Below are 27352 nucleotides of genomic sequence, written 5' to 3'. Positions count from 1 at the left end.
AGTTCCACAATCTCTGCAGCAGCGCCAGATGGTCAGCGAAAAACGGCACACGTGCTAGTCTCACAGAAAATGGCATACGCTGGCGATATTCGAACAGTTTCAACATGAGGCGAATCGCACATTGCTTCTATCAAGATAGCTATTCAAATAACGTCCACTGAGTGTGCAGTTCTCCTGGCTGCAGTGTGACCCACATAGTGTTTTTATGATTTTATATAGAGATATTTGCTGAAGTAGTAACCGCAACTTGTATTCGGCGCTTTAGTTAAGGGCAAGGCACTAAAAGAGCAATTGTGCAGAAATTTTGAGACACACTGGAGCAAACCAGTCTTTCAACAAAACACGCTTATTTGAACGGGCAGTTTAGTATGAGTAAAGCTGCAAGTTAAAACTGAGCGAATAGTTGTATTACGTAACTTAAGTGTACGCTAAATTATTTTACAACGAAAAAGCCCGCGTATTTTAGGGCATCCAGCTGTTATGAAAGGTACACCCCACAATTAGTCTTCAGGTCTGCTGCACGAAATTCAGTTCTAAAGCTGATCATAATGAACCATAAGACAAATAATAAATAACAAAACTGAATGCACGAACCACAAATGACGTGATAGAAGGATGCGAGTGTGGAGAGGGGGAATCGCGGAGATCATAGAAGTCTTGATTTCAGCTGAAGAAAGTGCACTTTTTCTCGGTGTTCATGCCAGAGCCTTCGGGGCAATTGAAGGCTTTGGCGAATGGCGCAAAGTTGGCCATCGCCTTATTGCAGTTCCCACCGTAGAGATTATCGGCGTCTGTTTTTGCGCAGCTTAACAGGCAGGCGGTGATGAAGAACGTCTTTTCTTCGGTCAGTTCCTGCAAAGGCGGACCACACAACGAATAAAAAATACATTGTGTTTTAACGTGGCGACTCTGAAGATTACAAGAAAAATTTGTTTATTCATAACAACTGTATTACATAAATCATACAAGAGGAGGTCCCATAGCACAAAGCTCTGTCGAGACCTCCTGCTGTATCGGGATGTCCTATATTTATATTGGTGGCTTAATTTTTAACGATTCATTTTTTTCTTCCTTATTTTGAGTTCCAATCAGCTTGATTATATGACGTAGAATTTTGTTCGTTGAGCAGCGCCCTGTAATCGCGGCACGGTTTGACATTGTAAAGGGCTTAGGTGGTAGCAGACCTATATAGGTGGACTCTGTAAAAAGAAAAATAAACACCACAAACAGGCAGCCTTGCGCAGTCAAGCTGTCATCTAAAACGACTGACAAATATCACAGAAATCGGCATGTTAAATATTCTCAGGTTAATAATGTTATAGATTTATGTGTACAAATATGAAACCAAGTCTTACTCCCTGTACAAAAGAGTAAGTCTCAATGAGACAAATCGTTTGAGGCTATCCGGAACTCGACGCGGCAATTTGTTGGGGTATGGTTTCCGCTAAATAAATCCACATATTCACGGTTTCGAGGCCGAAAAATTGGCGATGCGAATCTAAGACATACTTCACACATTCATACATTAGCAATTTTTGTTCTTTAGAACGTAAGTGGGCGTGTTTCTCTTCGGAGCGATCACATTTCAACGCAGCATATTCTCAACAGTCGGCAACAGCCTACAGCGCTCCCTCTATGCACAATCAATCATCTGCTCTCATGTTCTTGTTCCACGTTTGCTTCATTTTAAGCTACCCTCCTGACTCTCTACCGGTAACGAGTCGTTCATTTTTCAATAACGCGCTTCTGTAGTGCCCCATGTCGAAATCCTTCAACTACCTGTCACTGCTTTCCTAGTTTCTTCGTTGTTATAAATGAGTAGCTGGCATCACACCAGTCGGCGCCGTATCTCGTCGACCTCACTTCGAATCGGTGATGTGGGCGGGTTCCTCTTTAATGCGATCATATTTAAACGTAGCATATTACTCAACAGCTGGCGCCAGCTTAGAGTGACCACTCCAGCGTTCTTTGTCTGCGCAATCCTCCACTCTCATATTCTTGTTACACGTTGACTTCATTTGACGCTTCTCTCCTTCCTCTCAAAAGGCGACGCGTCGTACCTCTTTCATTCACGCCCTCATGCCGTGCCCACTCCTCCTCCCTTCTTTTGATGCAACTACCCTAAACCTTCTACGTTCTTCAGCCTTCGTCATAACCTCCTTCTTGGAAGGTAGCCAGTACTCATCTGGCTTCTTTCCTTTCCGTGGCATCCACCTTCTTGATGTGCAATGTTCCCTTCTCGCCATATTCATTAGCCAACCGTTGCCTCTCATGCTCTTCCCTCTGCCTTAAATATGGGACGGGTTAAAATCTCTCTGCTCTGCCACCTGGTAGACATCAATCAATGCAGGTAGCGCTGCGTTCTGTGACTTTCTGCCACAGAAATACCAGTAACAAATGCTGCAACGCATAAGAATTACATGCGCTATCGCGAAGAAAGCATAGTCTAAGGATTATCCGCACTGGAAAAGCCTGTGCAACGCTACCCTAGGCAGCTCAGGCAGAGAATGACACTGGCATGCATGTATATGTGTACAAAATGACAGACATGGTTATGGCAGATGGACACCGATAGTTCTACGGAGAGTGTAACGTAACAAGACAGCATGACACGCCAAGAGCTGTAAACATGGGCAGATAAAATGGAATGGGAGGATAAGATGACAATTTACTTATCGGGCAAAATGGAACCTCAGTCACATTCCACTCCTATGCTGCACAAGCGTATTGGCACTGCTTAGTTAAAAGGCCATTATACCTACGTCGGGCAACCCCTTGACATAATGTCCGATTGGGATCTAGCGGTGTAACGTACGCCTAGTCCGCAGTGCGATGGATTCGGAGTAGAGTGCATTTCAGCGTGATAACTCATCGCTAAAAAGCTTCGCGTTAAATGTAGTCAATCACAGGTAGACGCCTCCACTAAAGCGATTTTGTATGTGCCATGAGCATTTGTCTCCCACCGGTAACGAAGTGAACGCTTAAAGGTAGTCGGTGAAAACTGCGCTGGGGTTGAGGGGAAAGTTCAACAGTTTACCCTTTAGTGCCTTTCAATTAATGAGACGCTGTTGTAAAGTCATATTTCCGCCTTTCACCTTTCACATTATCCTCTTCGTACCCAGCACTGCGGTTGCACTTTCCTTTGTAGGATTCGTGCTTCCCGCAGTTTCCTTCTGCGCGGCCGCCGCTTAATCCACGTGGTGTTCTATCTGGTTCATTTTTTCCTGCCTCATGTGACGTATAGAAAAACACCGATCTGTGACGTAAGCACGATGCAGTGGCGCTTCTGTCGCCAGGCTGGGCCGAATGGGGGTGAAAAGTAGTGTTAGCGCCCATAGCAATACATAAAACTGAAAGATTTCAAAGCAGTTTTCTCATTTCACAAGGCACATGTGATGTCGTTATTTAGCACAGAGCAACCATGAACATCTTAGAACAGATCGTAAAAGTATAAAAATCTCATTACCGAGGCGAATATCTTTAAAACACCGCGAAACGTATGTGGGTGCAAGTTGAGAGGGCGACCCATAGAAATACATGTAAACACAACTTACCGGAACCTTTTGCTCGGCTCAGCAGCGTTGAACCCTTCTCATTTGTTGGTGAACATCTTTTACGACGCCCCGATGTCGTGTTGCACGACACACTACAATCTCTTGCAAGTAATGCCAGTGTGACGACTTGCGGCATCGTTCACAGCACGATAAACTGACCACGCACAGTTGCAGATGACCATGCACTACCGGCGTTGTTGCTAGCAGACGCTCCGGAGCTGGAGGCGGCCGCGGCGGGTATCTCCAGCGGCGCTGTCGTCTGCTGCAATGCACGAATCTCGTTCGGTCCGTATTTTCGTATGGCGGTTTAGAACTGCTTTTTAAGTGTAATTCTGTCTAGGACGTATCACTGGAGCGACAGTATTATCAAGCTTATTTACCCTATGAGGCAGCATATCAGACTGAAATCAAAACTGCGCCATTCGCTACACTCAGCTTGCCTTTTGGCGGTGTCTGGATTCATATCACAGGTTATTCGGGGAGTTTTAAAAGTAGACTGCCTCAGTAATGACGCACCATACTTTTGTCACACAATTCCTCAATGCGCTGGTCAACGTTTAACGACTAGAATGTTCATAGTTGCTTTGTACCGAATAACGACATCACAAGTGCGCCATGAAATGCGAAAACTGCTTTGGATTATTTTGACTCCATGTATTCCTATAGACGTTAACCCTATTTTTCACCCCCAGTCGGCTGCGGCGGCGCGAGCGCCCCTTTGTTTGTAAACACGGTGTTAGTCTATAGGTTTCGGACGATTTGTTTCTGTCGTTCGGCCACATGTCACACCGCCAGCTCCCCGAAGAGCACAGGCGAGCTTTGCAATTTTGCCCCTGACATCCTGCTGTACATATTTGCATTTACTTCACGTTGTGAACTTTTTTATATATTGTGCCCATCTTTTCTTTTTTTATTGTTTTATGCGTCTAGCTAGTGTTCGTCTCTTTTTTGTGTGACTCTTTTCTAGATAATTTTGGCGGGAAATGAAGCGTAGTTTGTTGCGTGGGGGTCGCATTCCGTCTTACATGCTTGAGGACCTGTTGCGCGCTTTCGCTGGCGGATAGTAAGGCATTTCACAGCAGGAGGATGAGGGATCCGGGCATCCCGTCGTTGGCTTCTACGCGGTCGCTGCCTGGTTCCTGTGGAGCTCCTTTCTATCCCTTTCTCCTGCCTCAGTAGGCGGAGAGTTATCCTCAGTACTTGACTGTATTTCGGCCACAGCTCCGTCCAGGCGTCGCAATACCGTTTCTCATTGGTGTCTTCGGGCCGAGCGCGGACCCTCCGACACATCGCAACTGTATGCTACTGTTTCTGCAATGACTGATAAGAGTGTCTTGTGTTGGTCACCACCTCTCTAGCAAATAGGCCACCCTTTGGTCCCCGTGAGAAAGATCGCAGCATGTCATAGTGTGCTTACGGCGAACATTCCTGATTACTTCCTGCGCGCCGCAGAATCTTGCTCCTCGCAAGCTCCCGGGAAGAGGTGACTGTTTGTGTGTATCGCTAGAAGGCGGTGTTCAATAAAGGTCTTTTAGCGAACTTGGAGAATTGTTTTACAGCAACATATTGCTCTTCTCCCTGCAGAGCTTGAGCGCGATGCGGTGTTTCAGCGTGCTCGTGGTGACAGTTAATCGGGCCTCGGCTCGCGTGATGCTCGAACCCGCGGTGGCGGGTGGCCTGCGCCCTATTAGAGATCATGCTTTCAACGCGCGCGTTGAAGGCATGGTCTGGGAAGCCATGGTGTGTTGAAGGGGTGGAAGGCAGGCGTTGGTTGAAGGCAACGCTTCGTAGGGTATTTCTTATAATAGTTTCACTTCCGAAGTGGCAAGATTTATTTTCGGTGAGAGGTGTAATCAACAGCAGACGGCGCAAGATTTGTGTTCCGAAGAGCAAAGCGGACGCTGCAATGCTCTTTTGAGAGGTAAGCCCAAAGTCTGGAATTGCGCCGCTGAATGGAGCCAGGCCGGGTGCACCGTTTGATTACGACCTCTGTTGAAACACTTAGTGAGCAGCGCCATCGTGTTTTCTTCGAACGAGTTCGGCTTGAGAAAGTGGGGAAAGGCGCTTGCGCATGTGACAGATGGTGCGGCACCGAATGAAGCGGAGTTAAGCAGCGTAGGGGTAGGCCTAACGCTCTCAAATTGTGCCTCCATGGCAAGCTCGGCAAACCCTATGAATTCCCTACGGCCACTGTTGCAATGAATACATGTACGGCGGGGCCTTCGCGTCGCCCTCCAACAGTTTCCGCGTGCTACTGAGAATGAAAAGCCTGCGCGGCGTTTTTCACATGAGTGGAAGTCGTGAACTTAGTGCTAGCTTTTGCTTCGCTCTGACGCAAAGCCGTTAAGTCCGCACCGATACAGGTTCTTGTGTTGCTTCATCGCGCCCCTAAGCTAAGGAATAATTTTGCCTTGATTTGGTTGCCCTCAAGGGTATGCTTCAAACCATGCCTTGTGTCCGTCTGGACGGAAGTTGTCATCCTAAGTGTTTTTGCTTGCATCTGTTTAGGCGGAAAATGTCACCGTAAGTATTATTGCGTGTTCCTTCTTAATCGCGTCGAGCAGGCAGTCAAGTGCGCTTGAGAGTACTGCAGAAAAAGAAAATAAAGGAAAGCAGCAGGCATACTGTTTTAAGGACTCATTGCTTAGGTCATTCGAATGATCATATGCCTGCGTTCTGACGAACATCTTTAGTACATTTTTAGTGACGTATCTGTGCTAAATTTCGCTGAGCCCATCTTGCGCCCTCTGTGCTATTCTTTTTATGTATCTGTACTGACGTTTGCTCTTGTCAGTGGAGATAGCTTTTAGGCATTTTTATTCAATTAAGCAATCTGAAGTGTGATTCTCTATTGGGTTTCAGTGCATATATAGAACATCTTGGCAATTCGCAATCTTGCCGGACGACCTGACTGTGTCTGTGTGCATGCACATTCTAAAACTTACTGATTTTAAGTGATCGTTTTTTCGAGGCACCAGTTCCCGGCAAAAAATGTTTTCTTCCGTGCGAATCACTCAAAGAGCATTTTCTCTCGCCGGACATTTCTGAAGCGTATTCTTGTGGCTTTCGAGCAATAACTGTCACGCACAAGATGTTCAAATGTTCAATTATCTTTTGTTCACCCCAGCTTTAAGCTCATTCTTCCCTGTGGCAAATTATTTTTGTCGATTAGATATCCTTGTCGTGAATGTCAATCATATATGTCTTAGTTTTCATAGTCTAAAAACTGTACAGATATTTCGTTGTCGCAACACACTTTCTGTGGGGTTTTTGACAGTGAATATGTTGTGATCAGACTAAGTGCTGTACTAAAATCAGAAATATTTGTAATTACGATAGCAATGTACTCCATAACTAAAAACTGCAGACAAGAACGACTGAAAGAACTGCAGCCCTATAAGAAAGCAATACTGAACTGCAGACAATAAGGAGTTACGTGAGAACAACAGAGTATTTTGTCATATATTTACACATTCTGAAGTTTTTTCGACTGGGTTCTTTCAAACAAAATTGCATTTTTGCGACGCACCGTTTTCGCGCTCCTCCCTTTTCCGTGCTGACTCATTGTGTTTGGGCGTAAGGCATTGTTTATTTGCTCTGAAATACAAGTGCACAGTGCCAAGCATAACGTTGTTGAACGCGTTTTAGCTATCAACCTGGTAATTGTTAAACCCTACCTAAAGAGAATATGAGGCACTCCGTACATTTTTTTATCTCATTTCACTGGTACATTTTCTCATGAAACTAATCAACATTTCCATTTTCTGAGCGGAATGCGTAAGAAAGATTCGAATGTCGAAGAATGCGGCGTAAACTTTTCCAAATTCCCACGTTTGCGGGGGCATTCAGTATCTTGGTCTTCAGTTTCTGTATTCTCCATATTTTTGGCGTGTTATGAATGCTGTTTGGAATCGAAGACAAATCTGTCGTTCTGTGCCCATAAACTTCATGCTGAGCACGGACCTGTAACTATTGTGAGTGGTAGTTTTTCTTTTCCATCTCATTTTGCAGCCATGTTTAAATAAAAGCGATTTTTATGGTTACTTCCTCAGTTTCTGGTATGGTGTGTGTTTTCAAGCTAGCAGTGCGCACAGTAGAGCCTTGGCGAAAGTTTAGTTTGGAGGCTTTGACTGCAGCCATAGTCATTGCCAGGTTCGACTGAATTTTTTAATTACAAAGAGTAAATACTGCCGTCACGCCTCTCATTTTGTTTCCATTGGATACGTTGGTACGTTGCGCGTGGCTGCGACATGCGTGTATTGTGGCATCACTATGTATTATTGCCGGATTCAGAAGGATGTAAAGGCAGCAATCCGATGCGCCTTTTTTTACGTTTTCGCCTATTTTTTCAGCACTACTTTTTAAAGGTGTAGGTACAATATGCCAAGCTAATATATCACACCTTCTAGGGCCTTTTACGCTTACAGAGTTCCACCAAATAGCACAGTTCCGCCTACATTTGACCAACAGAGCGAGACCGTCAAACGTAATACTTATCGGACCGCTGCCTTTGCCTCACTCAGGACGTCACTGAGGCGAGATTCCTGCGCCATGTTCATGCACAAAGCCGCTACCATACACAGCGTATCCATTACTCGACAGAAACAAACCGTTGCACGTAGTGGCAGTGCGCGCTCCTAATTATGAAACTGAATCGAGCCTTATAGAATTGGTAAAGGTTGCCGTCCAAATGACTCATATTAACCGAAATGTGAACGTTTTTTTGCAGTAAGCATCCACTCTCTATTCGCCGCGATATCGATCTAGAGGTGGCGCCACCGTCACTCCGGTAGTGTGGATCGGCAGCCGGCGGCGCTAGCAGAAACGCACGCTGCGTAGGTCTGCTTCCGAATTTACGGCAGGTTTGTTGGCGATGAAAACGTGTCTTCTGCAGTATTTCTGCAATATTGCAGAACAAAATCTAAGGATTTCGCCAATACAGCAGAAGAAGTGCGGATTCCAGGAAAACAAAGCCCGCAACCACCAGTCTTCTAGATTTACTTTGCACGTTTCTTGCGCTGTAGCGCGCTCACGCGCCTAATGCTTGGGCCTGCCTAATGACAGCTTTACTTTCCTTATCAACTTTTAAACAGTTTGCGCGTGTCATGTGAGTGAGACCGGCGAATTTAGTGTCAAGCCCAAGCAGATACAAGGTTCATGCTCTGACCTGCAGTAATTTAGATTGAATCGAGAAAGCCTGATTCAATGTATCGTACTTGACTCGAGGATTAAGCAGGTTAAAAGTAGCATTGGCAGCGCACTGCATGGCGAGTTGCTTTAGACTGAGTGCACATCAACACTGGCCAGACAATCACGCACAAGTATTCCCCAAATATGAGATGCGCACAGGAAAGCTGATTGTTCACGTGTACAGCGCTGAGTGGATTGAATTTGCCGAGATGCTTTTTGCGGCCACTGTCATAGAATGTGATAGTGTATTATTGCATGCGCCACTGTCTGTAAATGATTTCCTGAAACCGAGGAAAGTATGAGGGAATTTTGATGTGGGTGATGTTAATATATAACGGTAAATTATACCGTTAATATATAACGGTAAATTAGTAGTGTAATTATTTTGTTTTGCAATGCGAATAAATTTCACCCTGTGAGAGAACTTTTACACACTTGACAGAATTTAAAATAATAAGCGTTTAATTTTTAATAACGTTAAAGTGCAAGTTACGAATTCTTCGCTGCAATGACATCGTTATAAACTGCTCATGGGCACTGTCATGTTCTGGGAAGCAATTTTACAGGCTGAAAATTTCTTTATCACTAATTATTTAGCAGTGACTAAATCTTATGCGAAGTAAAATATTAGGGTTGCTTCCAAAACAGATGCCGGATAGAAAACTATTCCGAAAGAAATGGAGGTCATCTTATCATGCAACTATTAAAATGTATTTATTTCCGAACTAAACACTGATATTTAAGCCCGCATGAAGCTGTTTTACTCCCCCTGTCAGAAATGACGAGTTTTGTCGGAAGACAGCACTTGGACGAAAAGGGATTATAATGATTATAATAGGCTACCAGTAAAGTACATTGATCTCGGTGTATTATGTAATATTTAGGGTAACAATTAGGTACAGGGAATATGTTTCCGAAACACACGAGCATTTACCTAAAGCAAAATGTGCTCACAAACTTTTACGGATGCACAGAAGCCTTCAACAACAAAAGAAAAGAAACGAAAAATGCATATTGGCCCGGGTTTAACGCATGAAAGCGGCATCGGCTATGACGGATGATTTCAGAGGCTGGTTTTAATGTCGTTTTTTGTTTTCATTATTAACACCACATTTACCACGTGGGATTGTTTATTGGGCAGTCAAATCCCACAGCAGAGGAGCGCCTTTCGAAACGGTTGTGATTGAATCCCCCGTTCTCGAAACCAGCAGTCGAGCGCTTTTAGCATTGAGACAACGCGACAGAGGTGTAAAAGGAAAAAACAAAAGTAGTCACACAACTCTATCGTGAATACAGAAGGCATAGTAGGCATAGAGTGGTCTGTTCAAACTGCATTCTGCTATATGAAGCAGTCTGTGGTGGCATATGTTTCAGTAGCTGCGGTATTCCAAACAGAAACGGGAATATGCGATTCGATATCTGAGCGTTTGCATTAACTTTTATTGACAGCAGCGACTTGTTTTGCTTTGACACGGCGGTAACGACAGTACCACTTCGTTTGAGACATTGCATGTCAAAGGATCTCAAGTGCCGAAGACCGCGATGGATGATGTCCTTATCCAAGCATGACATGCTCGATACGGACAAGCATTTTTTTTAATGAAGCGTGGGGTTATAGACTGTTCATATTTATTTAGGTAAGCAAAAGCTCACAGGAACCGCGAAACAAACAAAAACACTCCTGTATACGCCGCACGCGAGCGTACAATCACTGCGGGCTGGCACGCGACGCGAAAACGTATCCACACTGAGTAGGTTTCGCCGCTGAGCCGCAAGGTGGCGACTCTGCTCGATTTTGAAGCCAATACCAACCTTAATTGCTCCGCGTATCAGCTCCCGGTACATACCATAAATGTACATTTTTTCAGAAAGTGCAAATCTACCCCAACTGAACTTCCACAGCAACCAGCATATGTTCCGTTTTCCTTGGGAAGAAAGTTTAACTAAGATTTTGCATTCTAAATAAAACCTCGTTTATGGAGGACGCTTGAGGACAAGCCATTTATTCCGGTCTGGATACATTCGTGTTTAGCGTGAACGAATAATTCGAAATACATTCTTGACATTAATTATCGTATTTTCCTGTTATGTGGGAAGCATTGTATGGCACAGACAGAATCATGCGGCAACAATAGGACAAGAAAGCATAGATAAGCGATCTTTGGGAAGACAATAAGGAAACCTTCGCTACGTTACCGCGATCCCGAAGGGAGGCTGCTGCGTTTACAATTTCTCGACTGCGATATAATAGCTGCTCTGTATTCAATTCCCGTCAAAAATAATTTCGTAGTCATACAAAAATAAGGCAGCAGAGAAGGATTATGTAGCTAGAGGAACACGGTAGATTGCTCTGCTTTTCGATCACGCATTGCTTTATAAAATAACTCAGCTTCCTTTCATAATAATGCAACGGGTACTGCGCCAAACGTCCAGGCAGCGCCCTGAGCCTAGAAGACTGCCGAAGTCCGAGAGTGGCCCGAGCAGCGGTCTGAGCGTGGTTCCAGGCAACCAACTTCGTCGTCTGCGCCAACCAGCAACCACTTCATCGTCTACGCCAACTAGCCACTGACTTTCTCCGCTTCGTCGTCGACTATAGCTTGTATCACTGCCCTCTCCTCTGTAGCATCAACTCCATGCGACGCGGTGCTAATAGGAAGAAATTAGCGAAAGGGTGCACAATAGTGTCACAAGGACCCAGCGGCGTTGGCGACAAGTTCAGTCATGCACGATCATGATAGGGCTTCAGCCGAATGACGTGCACGACTTCAGAAGGCTGTGGCCTTCGGGATGGAGATGAAGCTGCGGGAACAACGGCGTAGGTGACGTCACTGATACGGCGAACAATCTCGTGAGGGCCGAAGTATCGGCGTAGTAACTTTTGAGATATGCCGCAATGACGGACAGGTGTACACACCCAGACGAAGTCGCCCGGCTCGTAAGTGGCGATTCTTCGGCTGAGGTTATACCCAGCAGCGTCATTCGCCTGTTGTCGGTGGATTCTGAGGCGTGCTAGTTGCCGTGCTTCCTCAGCACGCTGAACAAAGATGTCGGCGTCAAGGTCGGCGTCAGAGCCGCAAGAAGGACCAACTGGCATCGTAGCATCCAACGGCGTGCTCACTTGGCGACCGAAGACAAGTTGGAACGGGGTCAGTCGCGTCGTCTCTTGAGTGGCGGTATTGTACGCGAAAGTTATATAGGACAAAATCGCATCCCTGGTGCGATGTTCTGCGTTCACATACATAGAAATTATGTGAGTGAGGGTGCAATTGAGGCGCTCCACCAGCCCGTTGGTCTGAGGGTGATACGCTGTCGCACGTCGATGGCTAGTGTGAGTCAGAGTCATGACCAACCGGATTAGGCGTGCCGTAAACGCTGTTCCACGGTCGGTGATTACCACGGCGGGGGCGCCATGACGTAGGACAATGTTATGAACGAAAAACTTAGCAAATTCGGCTGCAGTACCTTTAACAAGTGACGCGGTCTCTGCGTACTGTGTTAGGTAGTCTGTCGCGACGACTGCCCAACGGTTGCCAGACGAGGACTTCGGAAAAGAACCGAGAAGATCCATGCCCACTTGATGGAAAGGGGTCTTCGGCGGAGCAATAGCCTGAAGACATCCAGCGGGTTTCAATGGCGGAGACTTCCGACGTTGGCAGTCACGACATGAGCGTACATAGGCCCGCACCGATGGGAGTAACCTGGGCCAATAATGCTTTTGACGAATTCGTGCAAGTGTACGGCTCACCCCCAGGTGGCCGGCGGTGGGTTCATCAAGACAGGCACTCAATATATCTCGGCGCAACTCGGAGGGCACAACAAGGAGAAACGTCTCTTCACTGTTAGTAAAATTTCGCTTGTAGAGCACGTTACCACTCAGAGTGAACGTTTGAAGCCCACGATGAAAAACATAGGGAATACGGGCGTCGACGCCCTGCAGATAGCCGACGAGTGACGCTAACTCTGGGTCCATTCTCTGCAGCTGCGCAATTCGGGTTGTACTAGTAGCCCCCAGAAAGGGAAAATCATCGGCCGTTTCTTGTGGACATATGGTTATGGCCGAGCGCGACAGACGTCAGCATCCTGATGCTTCCGTCCTGATTTCTATACGACTGTTACGTCATAGTCTAGTAATCTAAGGCTCCATCTAGCCAATCGTCCTGAGGGGTCTGTGATGTTCGCGAGCTGGCATAATGAATGGTGGTCGCTTATAACGCGGAAAGGTCGGCCGTAGAGGTATGGTCGGAACTTGGTGAGGGCTCATATTACCGCCAGACATTCTTTCTCAGTTGTTGAAAAGTTGGTTTCGGAGCGGGTAAATGTTCTGCTCGCGTAAGTGATGGCCCGTTCTGCACCGTCTTGCCACTGAATTAGTACTGCACCAACCCCAACGTTGCTGGCATCAGTGTGAACGTCAGTTGCGGCGTTTTCGTCAAAATGGCCTAGTATTGGGGAATTCTGTAGGCGGCTGCGAAGCTCAAGGCAAGCGGCCTCTTGTTCACTTCCCCTCAGGAACGGCGTGTCATCTCGAGTCAGTGTGGTTAGCGGTTCCGCGATGTGCGACAAGTCTAGTACAAAGCGCCTGTAATAGGAGCACAAACCTAAGAACGTCTAACAGCTTTCTTGTCAGTAAGGTGCGGAAAACCAGAAACGGCAGCTGTCTTTTCAGGATTCGCGCGAACACCTTTTGCGCTGACCATGTGACCAAGGAAGCGAAGTTCTTCAAAGCCGAAGTTACATTTCTCCGGTTTGATTGTCAGGTTGGCGTCTCGGAGAGCTTGCAACACAAGGCGTAACCTTTCTAGGTGTTGGTCGAAGGTGGTCAAAAATATGACGACATCGTCCAGGTAAACCAAACATGACTGCCACTTCAAACCGGACAGAACGGTGTCCATCATGCGTTGGAACGTGGCCGGCACCGAACATAGGCCGAACGATAGCACCTTAAACTTATACAAGCCATCGGGTGTCACGAAAGCCGCCTTCTCCCGGTCTCTCTCATCCACTTCTATTTGCCAGTACCCACGTTTTAGGTCTAGCGACGAGAAGTATCGGGCATCTCATAGTCGATCGAGTGCGTCGTCTATGCGGGGAAGTGGGCAAACGTCCTTTTTAGGGACGAGATTAAGTTTTCTGTAATCGACACAAAACCGGAGAGTGTTGTCCTTCTTTCTGACGAGAACACCCGGCGAAGCCCACGGGCTCTTAGACGGCTGAATGACATCGTTGGAAAGCATTTCGGTGACCTGTCTCTGAATCGCTGCTCGTTTCATTGGAGAAACGCGGTATGGGCGTTGGCATACGGGGCGCGTCGTCTCGTCCATTATTATACGGTGCTTGGCGACCGGAGTTCGGCCCACTTTGGAAGACGTTGCGAAGCAGTCTGCAAAATCTGCCAAGATAGCCGAGAGCAGATCCTTCTGAGCCGGCGATAACTCGGTGTTTATTTCGACAGGTGGCAGAACGTGCCGAGGTCCAGTGTCTTCTTGAAGGGCTTCTTCCACGGTGCTCAAATGTGGGCACTCCGCGACGTCTTGTAGGAAGATCACCGTGCCTTTGACGAGGTGCTGAAATTTGTTCGAAAAGTTGGTGAGCAGAACGGTAGTGCAGCCATCTCGTTGGTGGACGAGACCTCGGGCAACAATGAGCCCCCTCTTAAGCAGAAGCGGGATATGACCCTCCGCCATGCCCTCAAAGTCATGAAATAGGCCATTCTGCACGCGCATTACGACACTGCACCATGGTGGCACCATGACATCGTCCTCCACAATACGCAGAGCATGGCTACAGGAATCGCGGGTGTCTAAGCGTGCCACTGCCCGTTTGGTCGAGAATGTGACTCGTGCCTCGTGTAGGTCGATAACAGCACCGTTTGCCTGCAGAACGTCGAGCCCCAGAATCAAATCTCTCGAACATTCGCGCAAGACAACGAATTCCCAGACGTAGATGAAACCGCGGATGCCATTTCGGGCTGTGCACCTTCCGGCCGGGCTAATGAGGTGACCTCCAGCCGTGCGAATGCTAAGGCCCAACCATGGCGTCACAGCTTTGCTCAATTCCTGGGCGAGGGCGTGGCTCATCACTGAATAGTCTGCACCGGTGTCAAGTAAAGCGATCGTGTCAGTTCCGTCAAGTGTCACGCACAAATCAGAAGTAGCGCGTCGGATGCTGTCGCTACGCTGCCCCTGTGAGAAATCAGCGTATCGGTGTATCGGCGGCGGAGGATCTTTAATTTTTCCGACAGCAGCGACCCTGCCTCCGGAGACCACTGGAATTAGTTTTCACGGTGTGGACTGGGAGAGCGCCGCTCAGTATTGCTGGCGTCTATGCGAGGGCTTGGGGAACGGTACCACAGCAGAGATGACGATCCTGAGTCATAGCACCTATATCTCCCAGGCCTCTGACGGGCCGACAGATGCGCTTCAATTTCGAGCGGCCGTTCACCGTTCCGTGGACAGGGCGCATCGGGTTCGAAGCCGCGAAGTCTCGGCTTCGCGGAAGACTCGGCAATACACGGATGCACGGTAAAGGTGACCGGCCTCCCCGCAGTGGTAGCAGATCGGCCTGCGGTCCCGCGTACGCCACATGTCCGACATGCGAGGGCGTGGAACAGGCCCCACAGCTGAAGCCGAGGCGTCATACGGACTGATGTGGCTAACCACCGGTGTCGGGTCAATAGGACCACAGGCTGCTGCTTGACGTGCAACGAAAGCGTACGTTCGTTTGCCGTCGACCCGTGGAGGCATGGTAGCGACAGGATCGTAGGCAGCTGCCTGACGAATAACAGATGTGTGCGTGGGAATTTCATCGACGTTGGTGACCGGGAATTCACAAGCAACCTGGCGTATTTCATCTCTGACGACTTTGATCAGTGATGTCACTGGCGCACTCTGAGGCAGACGGAAACGTTGGAGTTCCCCTCGACCAACCGACCGAATGAGGTCACGTGAGGCGTCCGCACCGCCTCCATGGCACGACGAAAAAACATCTGGGGCCAGGCTGCTGACATCTCGGTTGTACTGCCGGGCCTGTTGTTGGAGCGTCGTTTCCATGGTCGTTGCATCCGCGAGGAATTCAGCACCGGTACGCGGTGGACTGCGAACGAGGCCCGCAAATAGCTCCTGCTTAACTCCATGCATGAGGTGGCGAAGCTTCTTCTCCTCTTTCATATTGGGGTCTGCGCGCTGGAAAAGACGGGTCATGTCTTCACAGAACATGCGCACACTTTCATTTGGCCGCTGGTTTCTGGACTGAAGTGCAGCTTCTGCTTTTTCGCGGCGGTCGGTGTTGGGGAAGGTGCTCAGAAGTTCACGGCAAAATGCTTGCCAGGTGGTAAGGGCGCCCTCGTGGTTTTCGAACCACGTGCGCGCAGACTCTTCTAGGGCGAAGTGAACGTTATTCAGCTTTCGCTCGTCCCTCCAGCCGTTGTACCGAGCCACTCGCTCGAAGGTCGCCAGCCAATCCTCAGCGTCTTAGAAGACGTTGCCGTGAAAATATGGTGGTGTTCGCGGCGGGTGGCAAAGGATCGGATCTGAGAGCCTGAGATCAGTGGCCATGTCGAGGTGGCTCGAGAGTTGCGGCTGCGAAGATCCTCGTAGGCGTGGAAAGGGGCCCAACCTCAGGCGACGGTCCGCGGAGGCGGCGACTGAGTCGGTGGTGGACCGGAGTCAGATCCGTCGTGAAGCGTGTAAACGTGGGAAAGAGTACCCAGCGCACTCCACCAGACTGTAACGGGTAATGCGCCAAACGTCCAGGCAACGCCCTGAGCCTAGAAGACTGCCGAAGTCCGAGAGTGGTCCGAGCAGCGGTCTGAGGGCGGTTCCAGGCAACCAACTTCGTAGTCTACGCCAACCAGCAACCACTTCATCGTCTACACCAACTAGCCACTTACTGTCTCCGCTTCGTCGTCGACTATAGCTTGTATTAATATACAGATACTGAAAAACTATAAATTTAAGCTGAATATGGAGACCTGTAAGGCTTGAGCCATCAAGATTTCTCGTGGGTAGTGTGCCAGCATACCGTCTGTTTCCTACCAAAGAAAAGACTTTCTCTGCATAGCAATGGGCCGATGACGTGAAAAATGATGTGCGCGAATTTAGGACAATAATCAATATTCACTATAGCTACATCCTGTTTTATGTCAACCTTCTGTGTAGTTTCTTTCTCTGCTATCATTTCAAATGATACTTGAAGAATGAACACCGTAGTTAAGAAATGCCTGAATTGAGTAGCCTTCGAAAACTCCGTTGTTTTTTTTTTACTGAGAAACAAGTAACATTCATCCGCACAATATAAGTATTCACCACTTGAACATTTAGCGCGTCCTTGCAGATTAGTGCCATCTGGAAACCTGATATATTATTCGAACATGCAAGCAGAATGTTCCTTTGGGTGGCATTTCGTTGAATCACTACTTGCATACCTCCGATAGCTGAGTGTCGTTCTCGTCGTGGTCCCGCTTGAAAGCTGCGTATGCCACCTCCATTGCAGGTACTTCAGGGAGGACGCTGGCACCGGCGGTGGGCAAACAGCCATGAACACGCGCCATGAACCGAGGCTTCACCGTATCGCTGAGCCAAGATGACACGATCTTTCCTTGAGGGTCAACCTGTCAACAAAAACCTATCGTTATGAATACATCAGCAGTATATAGCCGCAAACTGGAAGTTGCAAAACCGGCATGTTCTCACCGCAACCTCAAGTGACTGATCTCAAGAACAAACGAGAAGTTGATCTCTTAGATATTGCATGCTCTGATGCGAGGGTTTCAGTAACATGCAATGCTCAGCAGGTGTCATGGGGCAGTGAAATGGAACGAGGTTAACTTCAGACCACATGTCCGTCTTAGCGGCATTGAAAGTTCCTTTGGTCCTTAAACTCGTGCATTTTACGCCTTTTCCTTGTTCCTCTCAAGAGTCGCGAGTAGCAGCAGCCAAAGTCTAAATGTCTGCTCCAGCATCGCTTTCATTTACTTATGTCTGATGCACCGATTTCTCGAAACAGCGCCATTGAGGTGGAGCAGGAGTCAGGGGGCTCGACTGCTGTGTTCAATGGTGCGGGTTTAAATCCCGGCAACGGCGGCCGCTTTTCAGAAGAGGGGAAACGCCAGATGCCCAAGTGCTGTGTGATGCCAGTTCACGTGAAAGAACCCCAAGTGGTCAAAATTACCGGAGTTCTCTATTGCGGCGTATCTCGTCGCCTCAGTCGCTTTAAGTCGCGCAATCCGTCTAACCAAAGCAAATCAATTTCTCGTACATATATTAGCATTATCAGGAGCTGCAGCCCGGTATGCCCACTCTAGGGCAACCGTGGCTCCTATAGCCAAACTGCGATCCTGATTTCTCTGTACTGCTAGAGTCCCCTAGTGTACGTCGCGGCATTCGGTTAGTAGGATGACTGCGGCTACCGCCGCTACAAGTGCGGAAAGGCAGCTAAATTGCTTCCATCTTGAAGGGAACCTGTTTAGTATCTTATTTGTCGCTACGATAGAAAGGCTGATCTTTACTCGATGGCGTGCCAAAGTGACTTCGTATCAGTAATTACAAAGCCGAAACAGCAATATTCGTGCAGATTAACAAACATGGCAGATTCTCCTGCTTCTTGTTCGTGCGATTTATCATCACATTTCGCAGTGTTATTGTGCTTTTGTTATTTTGCTTCAATCATTTAGGCAATGACAGGTATTCAAGTGAAGTCATGGGCACCGTTATGTTGTGCAGAGCGCAGCTTTTCCAGTGCAGGCAAGGACAGATAACGGTAAGCCGATTAGGTGTACCAGCAGCTTTGGGCCGGTTTCGCGCACCACTAAATGGCCAACACTGTGGTACAGGTGAATACCTTCTATCTGAAGCGGGAACGTAGTCTGAATGTAGCGTATTTGATATGCGCGTGAACATCAGCTTCGCGCTCGAGCATCAGTCCTCTTAGCGTCGCTCGCACTCCTGCGTAGGGATTGAAAAATGCATATTTGCGGTGAAAACAAACAGTGAAGGTTAACGTACATGGCACTCTACCAGAACTGTTGCGACCAGCTAGTTGGCAAACCTACAATCAATTCGTATGCGATGCTCAGTAATTTGTATTTTCTGGGAAGTTCTAAGAGAAACGTAATACAAGAATGGACATGCGTTGCCAATCGTTCCTAAAATAAACTATCGCAACTCGCCCAGTGAGCGCCCCCAAATTTTTTGGTCGGCGCACAGTAAGTTATACCCCAGTCAAAGCATGCAAGTTAAACTGCCCTTTGGGGGAGTGCACATCGCAGCTCGTAAGACACTTTACGCTATGCAGTGTTAAACGGGAAAGCGGAGTGCACTCGCATTAGCACTCGTTGATACGAAACTGGCCACTCAAAAATCATATTTTAAAAAAAGAAATTGGAACCTCCAAGCGTCAAATTCAGAGTTCTTTTTAAAATAGTAAAACACACAAACATGCTTGCAATTTGACACCGGGCCATGATTCGGAGACTCCTCACCAACAAACACCATGAGCAACCCAACGTTACTAGAGTTTGGTTCTAGTAACTTTGTAACAATCACCGCCTCCTAACTGAAAATTACGTGGCATTGGAGCACCGCGATTAATTTGGAAGTTGCGTACACGGTTACATCATGTTTTTGTTATGAGATATAACAAACGTCGCAATTATAAAACAATCCCTAAAATAAAATATGTAACAACACGTAAAAGGAACTTGTATACATATCTTATTACGTAATACATTTGTGACGAAGAAATTCCTGACGGCAATGCTACGCAGACAACCATTAAAGTCAGTTTTGCGAACGTACTCCGACCGGAGTGCCCACTTTGGCAAGCGCTCTTATGTTACGCCGTTTAGCAGCGGTAGAGTACACTTTTCTTAAGTGGCACTCAGCGTAAGTGCACTTTAATTTACTCGCTTGACAGGGGTATTAGCCATGCTTACAAGGACGCCACGGGTGAAGTAATTATTTGCTGATTGCTTTGAATAAAATATATATTCGACTCAGAAGCACTGAAAGGGCTTTTTGTTTTCTTAACTTATGTAGGTGTTTCAGCTTCGATGCATGCGCAAAGCTGAAACAATTAGTGCAATCAATGTTCCCACCCACGCAGGTGTGAATCTCTGCCGATCAGATATATTTTCTCAGTTGCATCTAAAACAACTTGCCTGTTGCAAATATCGCTCTAATATGCGACAGCTGTATCGCGATAAACAATTATCTTAATTGGAGTACGCTGGTAATTGAGCGTTCGCAGTGTTTATCACCTTTTTCTTGGCCGCTAACTTCTTTGGGTGGATTCACGGCCGCAGCGGGGATGGGGCGACATAGGGAAATTGGGAGGGGGAGGAAGGATGCGTACATGTACATTAATCGTCACCCTCATCACACGTTTTGGAAATTATGCCTCAAACGTGGCACTGGTTCTTTTCGAATTCATCGGGGCTGACTGAAACAACAATCAGTGGAATTCATTCTTAGCTGTTACGGATTCAGAACGCGTGCTGGGATTAATTAGATAAATGGTGTCGTTACTTTACCCCATGCTCTTTTCGTAGATCGCCTAGGCCTTCTGCCTGTGATTGCTTTCAATATCGTCAAAGCGAGCTTTTTAGATCCATTATTCGCTGGGGATCTTGCTGCTATCCGTTTCAAAAAATATACACAAGACAATTATGCCTATGGAATGGAATCCTAGTCATGCGCGGTTGAAAACAGGCATTGCTCGAAACGCTGAGGCAGATTTTTGCTTCTGTATACATGTTCGTTCGTTGGCCCTCACACGTAGTGCATTACATACTTTGATACATGAAGTACAATCGCAAGTGAGAAATGTCTGCAGCTGAAGCTCCTTGAGCCACCATAGATATTAAAAAATGGCTCTGATCACTTCTGCACACGTTCTGAACTCATAGTACACAAAATGCGCGAAAATCCATTTGAATGCTGAAATAAATGCAAAAGGAAACTTTTTATTTAAGTTTGGCATTTCGCCTCCAGTAGCGACGCTTCGTGACAGCTAGACGTACTAGCTTGAAATTCTTAGTGTAATTACGTAATTTTGTGTATAGACACACCACTGGTCTCAAGGGTGCCATAGCAAATAAAACATTATGGGGGATACTTAAGCTCCGCCTTAAGGGGATGACGTTGTACTGTAGGCTAGCAACCTACATATCAAGCCGCGCTTTAACCAACTTGTACAAAAGCGCATGTGTGACCTAGCGTAACGTAAAAAAAGGGTCCGGCCAAGCTGATTCTAATAGCACCCTCCCATATGAAAGAAGAAGCCTGAGTTGGCACATCCTGCCGAACATAACGACAGGCAACCCTACGTCCAGTCAGAGCTCAGCCATGCCAGCTGCCAGCTACCGCCTGTCAGCGTCATGCACCGAATTTTAAGTGAACAGGGCCTTTAACGCTGTGGTGGTAAGTGAAACACTGACAACATCTTCACATTTACACCTGTGTGTAGTGACGTCATGCAGGCGTAAAGCAGCAAAAGAGCGGCTCTCAGCCAATTTGGCCGAGAGATTCGGCGATGAAGTTGCGCGAGATGCAAATTTACGAGAAGCGATCTGGCCAAGAAAAACTCTTTCAATGCAGGCACCTGAAATGTATGAACGTGTGAAAGAACCTGCATGTCCACTTCGAAAAAACGATCCTTAAGCAATTGCTTGTCAGCTACTCTTTAGTGAAATAAGTGCTACAGTATGTTTTCTTTGAAACCTTCATCGCGAAAGCTTTTACTGGCTATAATAAATGTGAATGTGCTCATGGCAACAACCGCCATTCAAGCAAATTTGCGACAATAAATTGGCTACAAAAAAAATCTTCATAAAAAAACTTTCTCAGAGAACATTATGGCTATTATGCTGCTATAGCGAACAGTCAAAGAAATTCCAGAAGAGCAGCTCCCGCCGTCGAAAACAGTCACATGAACTCGCGGCACGTTCCGGCAAACCGATGCCTGAGTCACGAAGACATTGCTGAAATCCTGCCGCCAAATATCTAATCTATTGACGATTCATGGCCACCGCTTGGTCCCTAACCCTGACCAAGGGTAGAGTAAAATACTCAAAATGGATATTCAGTATCGAACTCCTCGGCTACTTTGACTATCCTGTCCATATTCGTCACGACATTGTCCGCTTTGTCCCTTAGCGGATACATCTGGTTTTTGCCTATGCCCAAATTCTTCTTCACCGCTTTAAGGCTTCCCCCGTTTTTTACAGCATGCTCAATTTTCTCCATCCTATGCTTCCTTATATCGGCCACTTTGCGCTTATTGATTAAGTTTGATATCCCGGTCAATTCTATCTGGTCTGTTGGATTGGAAGCCTTCATACTCTGGCATTTCTTAATCAAATCTTTCGTCTCCTTAGACAGCTTACCGGTATACTCTCTATCCTACCGCCTACTTCCAGAGTGAACTCAGTAATGAAATCTCTGAAATTATTGTTCATTGCTTCTAGGGCAATGTCGCCATCCTCGGTTACAGCTGAATATCTATTCTGGAGCGAGATTCTGAACTCTTTTGCCCTCCCCCTGACCGCTAATTCGTTGACGGATTTCTTTCTTACTAATCTGTCGCGTTCCTTTTTCAGATTTAGGCTAATTCGGGACCTCACCATCCTGTGGTCACTGCATCGCACTTTCACGATTAGCTTACATCTTGCATAATGGCGGGGGTTGAACACAGTATAAAGTCAATTTCATTTTTAGTCTCCCCGTTAAGACTTTTCCATGTCCATTTCCGGTTCTTCCGTTTGCTGAAGAAGGTATCCATGATTCTTAAGTAATTATGCTCTGCAAACTCAACTAGTAACTCCTCCCTGCTAGTCCTAGAACCAGTGCCATAGTCACCTGCTGCCTTGTCACCCGCCTGCTTTTTCCCTACCTTGGCATTGAAGTCGCCCATCAGTACAGTATACTGCGTTTTTACTTTTCGAATTGCCGATTCTACATCTTCGAAGAAGCTTTCAACTGCCTGGAGAGGCCTTCGCCCTGCAGTGGGTATAGTCTGGCTGATGATAATGATGATGAAGATGATGATGTTGAACATGGATCATGGGTCTCATGAATATAACCCAAGGGAGGTGTCCGAACTACACGCAATGGCTGCTCAAACAGTAAACAGAGTATATGCATGCGAAGGGTCGAAAAAAAAAGCACGATTAGTGTTGCTACTAAAAAGGTCTTGACACGATTAAATCAACTTGCTTTCATTGCTGAAACTTACGGTGACCCGTCTAAAGACATATTTCGAAGACAAAAAGTAGATCGCAAGTTGCCCTGCACTGCTTGCTTCATCGCCCTTGCGACCAGTGGTACGCCGCCGCCTTTGTGTACCACATAATGGTTACACGAGTCATGATCAGGCTTGTCGTCCTCGGCCAAACCGATCAGGGTCATAATTTTAGTTCATTTTTACCGAATGGCTTCAGTACTGCTCAAAAACATATATTTTTTCTTTCTGTTAGGTACTTTAGGAACGCAAAAAAAATGAATTCGAAAGTTACGAAATGCCGCTGCGCGCTGCTGGCCTCCTGAGCCGCGGATGCGGCCGCACATAACAGCATCTCAGCATAGCCGCTAGATGGCGCCACCTACACAAAATGGCAGCTCCAATGATAAAGTGGTGTATCAGTAATATACCATCTCTGCACGCCTACAGGCGTGCAATCGTCGGGCGGCGTTCAACGCCATTGGTGGCCCCTTCTGCATCACGGATGGCGCCCCGTAGGACCCCCCTGTAGGAATAGATGTACAGGAAACCCTTAAACGAATTTTTTTTACATTGTAGTGCAAATACGAGGTTGTCGTTTTGTGAAGAAAAGGTAAGCATACTTTTAGAAAGCCGGCAAGTATATGTGATACCTCATTTCAGCTGCGATTTATTTTTTAACCAAGGCGACAAGCTCCCGCGGTAGTCACCAGGCGGGCCGAACCGGAGGGCAGCGCGACCCATAGAGATACGCATGAAAACCAAATTTAAGAAACATTTTCCTTCTTCCATCGTAGTCATGTATGCAGCGTTTCTTCACAGTTGGCATAGACTTTGAAGAACACTCTTACAAAGTATGCAGTAATATAAGAACGGAGAAGAGAAGCGGGCCTAATACAGAACCTTGAGTAACTCCATTGGCTGCAGGATAAACGAAGGAAGTCTGTGTATTGACACTGACAAAGCAGGAGCGATCAAGGAAATAGTTACGTAGGAGGGCTACGACTGAGACTTCGACGCCAGAGAGTAGAAGCTTTTCAAGAAGTAGTGAGTGAGCAATATCGGCGAAAGCTTTGCTCATATCACAGTACACTGTGTCAACCTGACCTCTCTGAAGGACTGCTGCGGAGGCATACGTCATAAACGTGACTTGGCTGGTTGAAGTACAGCAACCCGATATGAAGCCATGTTGATTCGGTATGACGACATGTTTGAGATGAAAGGAAAGTTCATTGGGTGCAAAGCTAATTCAAAAAGCTTACAGGTTGCTCATAGAAGAGAAATCGGATGATAATTAGAAACTTGAGATTTGTTTCCTGACTTGAAGACAGGAATCACGCGTGCTATTTTCCAAACGCAAGGAAAGGCTGCAATTCTCAAACAGTTATTAAGTATAGCAGTCTGTACTGTACAAAGATACAATCGAAGGCTTTTATTATGGCGGCTGGAATGCCATCAGGTCCAGGAGACAAAGAGGGTCTGAGACTTTCAAGACTCGCAGTTATTACCTTCTTGTCACAAAGAAAGGAATTGGATGGTGCACCAGATGGGAGGCCTACCGAATCTTAGTGTGAAGATTTGTATACGGAGGAAAAATGTTGGCAAAACTAAGAATCAACTAAGTTGATACTGGAATCCGATTTAATGGAGCGCGTGCTTACGTACTGCCAGGACTGACTAGGACGATTTGTGGAACTGCTCTCTAAAGACTCAAGATAAGAGTCGTGGTCCCGCTTGTATAAGCGTTGGCAAAGAGAACGCAAGCGGCGAGACTCATCTGCGCAATTGTCAAACCCGGGGCATTTCGCTTTAGGATGGGCCCCCTTACGTTTTAACGCCGTTCTCAGTTCTCTGGAAAGCCAGAAAGGAAACTTCCTACGAGTAGGAGTATGCAGAGGTATGTACTGACGCATGCCATCAAGAACAATTTGAGTGAAGCGACTGACCTGTCCGTTGGCATCACTAATGTCATTTAAAAAGGACCTGTCGACATAAGAAAAGAAATTGAAGAGACCGATATAGTCACCACGTGCATACGCGAAACGGGGCGAATTCCTCGCCCGATTTTAATTAGTAGAGGGTGAGGCAGAGGAAGAAGTAGTCACAAGAAGTGGAGGGTGAAATTTGTCGCAGCGAGTTAGCGGTATGTCCGAACTCGAGATTCGAACACTTTCTAAATTCGATAGACAGATATCGAGAATATTGCCACAGCAGTTTTCAATGAAATTGTGTTGCTGCAAAGAGTTAAAGGCTACAAAATCAAGTAGCATGCTACATTTATTTAATATATAATGATTATTGTGAGAAGAAGTAAATGAGTTCCAGGTGATCCCTGGAGTATTAAAATCGCCTAAAAGGAGAAGTTTGTGTTTGCTATGACGAGTTATAACATGTTCGATTGAGAGCAGGACATCATCTTAGGCTCGAGGAGGAAGACTCGCCGCAATGTAGAAAGCTGCAAGTAAAAGTTTTTTATGTCGATTTAAAGTGAGCTGAAGCCACACACATTATTCGACAGTTTTCAGATCGGAACGTCGAACACACTGCAGAGAACTGCCAATACCAATGAGCACTCTCCCTCCTCTTTGTTGGGGTCCTGTTTCAGGGCGGTCGCTTCTAAAAACAGTAATTATTAGAAAAGAAATCACTGGAAGGGATATTGCTTGAGAGCCAGGTTTCTGTAACTACAACAGTGGTGTAACAACTGGCCAAAACGCTGGAAAAGAATTCAGATCCCTTAATCCGGAGACCTCGGGCGTTTTGATAACAGATGTCAAAATCAGGGGCCACTGCAATTTAGCTTCAGTTCGGAGGAATGCAGCATGTGTTCCTGAAGCTTCCCACGAAAGTCCTTGTAAATGCAGCCCATCGGTCACATCGAAGGCTCGACAAGCTTACTATAGGATTCTTCATCAACTTCAATATGGAAGGACGAGTAGGAGTCGTACCTTGTTTTCAGTTGCCGGCAGGAAGTGGGAGTAACATTGACTTTAGATGGTTGGTAAGGTCTACCGATGTTGCTTCGGGACTGAGCTTTGAGACGAAAATAGTATTCGGACGCTTCTTTTCACAATTGGCAACGTAGTAGGAGGACGCAAGAGACTGGCTAGTTAGTTGAGCGCATCGCCGAAAGGCTGGACTGACATAGATGGATGAACTCGCTCCGCCAGTGATGGCTGGAATTCGGTGCTTCATCGCACTAGGTGGGTTAACCGCACGGGGAGGAGCAGAGCCACAAGATGGACAGGCAACATCGCCGGGAGTCATCGCTCGATGAAGAGCGGCGGAGTAGTCAAGACACGGCTGCTCGTCACGGGTAGGAAACGAAGAGAGGACACTCAGGACGCTCACACTGCAAAGCAGTGCGCCGCACAAGCTCCGCGTAGGCCGCGAACATCGGTACGTAAAGCCGGCACATCAGCTTGTTGTACAAAGGCCCGCGAGTTCTCCCCACGAAGGCGCTCATTCTCCTACCGCAGCTAGGCAACCTGATCGGTCAGAAAAGAGATTCCCTCAAGCGCGTCGAGGAGGAGAGCCCGTAGCGAGGCAAACTCACCGCCATGTTCGCCGGTCGCGGTTGAAGGGGGAAAACCGGTCGGGGGTCTAAACAGAAGTTGGGCCATGGGAGAAAGGAACGTAGCTGCCGGCGCACCACCGTAGCTAGGCCTAGCCCCGTCAGACGACGACGACGACGACGCACACAAATTGCACACGAATGGCCAAGAGCCGGACTTCAAGATTTGCAGCTCATCATGCGCCCAAGTGACGCACTTCGTGTGAATACGTTTCTCACAGTCGGCACAGCGTAAAAACTGCTTCTTTTCAAAGAACGGGCGAGAGCACAGCGCATATGCGTCCTTACTGGGCGCCATCTTAGGAAAACGTAGGTAAAAAGGTGTGTGAAAGACAACCTACAAACAGGAGGACGCAAGAGACTGGCTAGTTAGTTGAGCGCATCGCCGAAAGGCTGGACTGACATAGAACTCACTGTTACATTTGTTGGAGGCTACTCCCCTTTCGCGCCTCTCACGCTGGAGCTTGGTAGCCGCACCCTCGCTTCGCCATTCGTTATTCGCGTGTTTCACGACCCATAGAGGACACCGCCACTGTGAAATGGTGTGGCGTTTCCGGACCCTACGCGGCTGGAACGGTAGGAAACGCCGCTTGCGACGGAGGCTAGCCAGCCACCGAATTTTTATCTGTTGTAGGCCGTCATTGCACCCGCCACCACTTAGATGGTGGACGACGGCTGTTGTGGCGCGCGTCTTTCTCTCCTTCTTCTTTTTCTTTCTTTTCTGTTTTCTCTTCTGTCCGCACGAGGCAGCGGACGTGGCTCAGCTACAGAGCCAGTAGCAGGCCCGTGCATTTTCTTTTCCTTTTTCCTACAGCCACAA

The 27352-nt window shown here is 47.2% G+C and overlaps 1 protein-coding gene across 1 annotated transcript in view; it reads right to left on the bottom strand.

The window, feature by feature from the left end:
- Positions 1-517: 517 nt before the first annotated feature.
- The window catches only part of LOC146177411 (endothelin-converting enzyme 1-like), a 100684-nt gene continuing 73849 nt past the window's right edge, over positions 518-27352 (bottom strand). Inside the window, exons 7-8 of the mRNA XM_084581553.1 lie at positions 17167-17352; positions 518-852 (exon numbers count right to left, since the gene is read on the bottom strand). Coding sequence (XP_084437679.1) covers positions 664-852; positions 17167-17352 — 375 coding nt within the window. The 3' untranslated portion in view covers positions 518-663. The remainder of the gene's footprint in view (positions 853-17166; positions 17353-27352) is intronic.

This window comes from Amblyomma maculatum, chromosome 10, assembly GCF_055883805.1.
Source record: "Amblyomma maculatum isolate TAMU_Amacu chromosome 10, ASM5588380v1, whole genome shotgun sequence".
Lineage (NCBI taxonomy): Eukaryota > Metazoa > Arthropoda > Arachnida > Ixodida > Ixodidae > Amblyomma > Amblyomma maculatum.
Note: the sequence above shows the minus strand (reverse complement) of the source record. Positions and strands in the feature narration are given on the sequence as shown.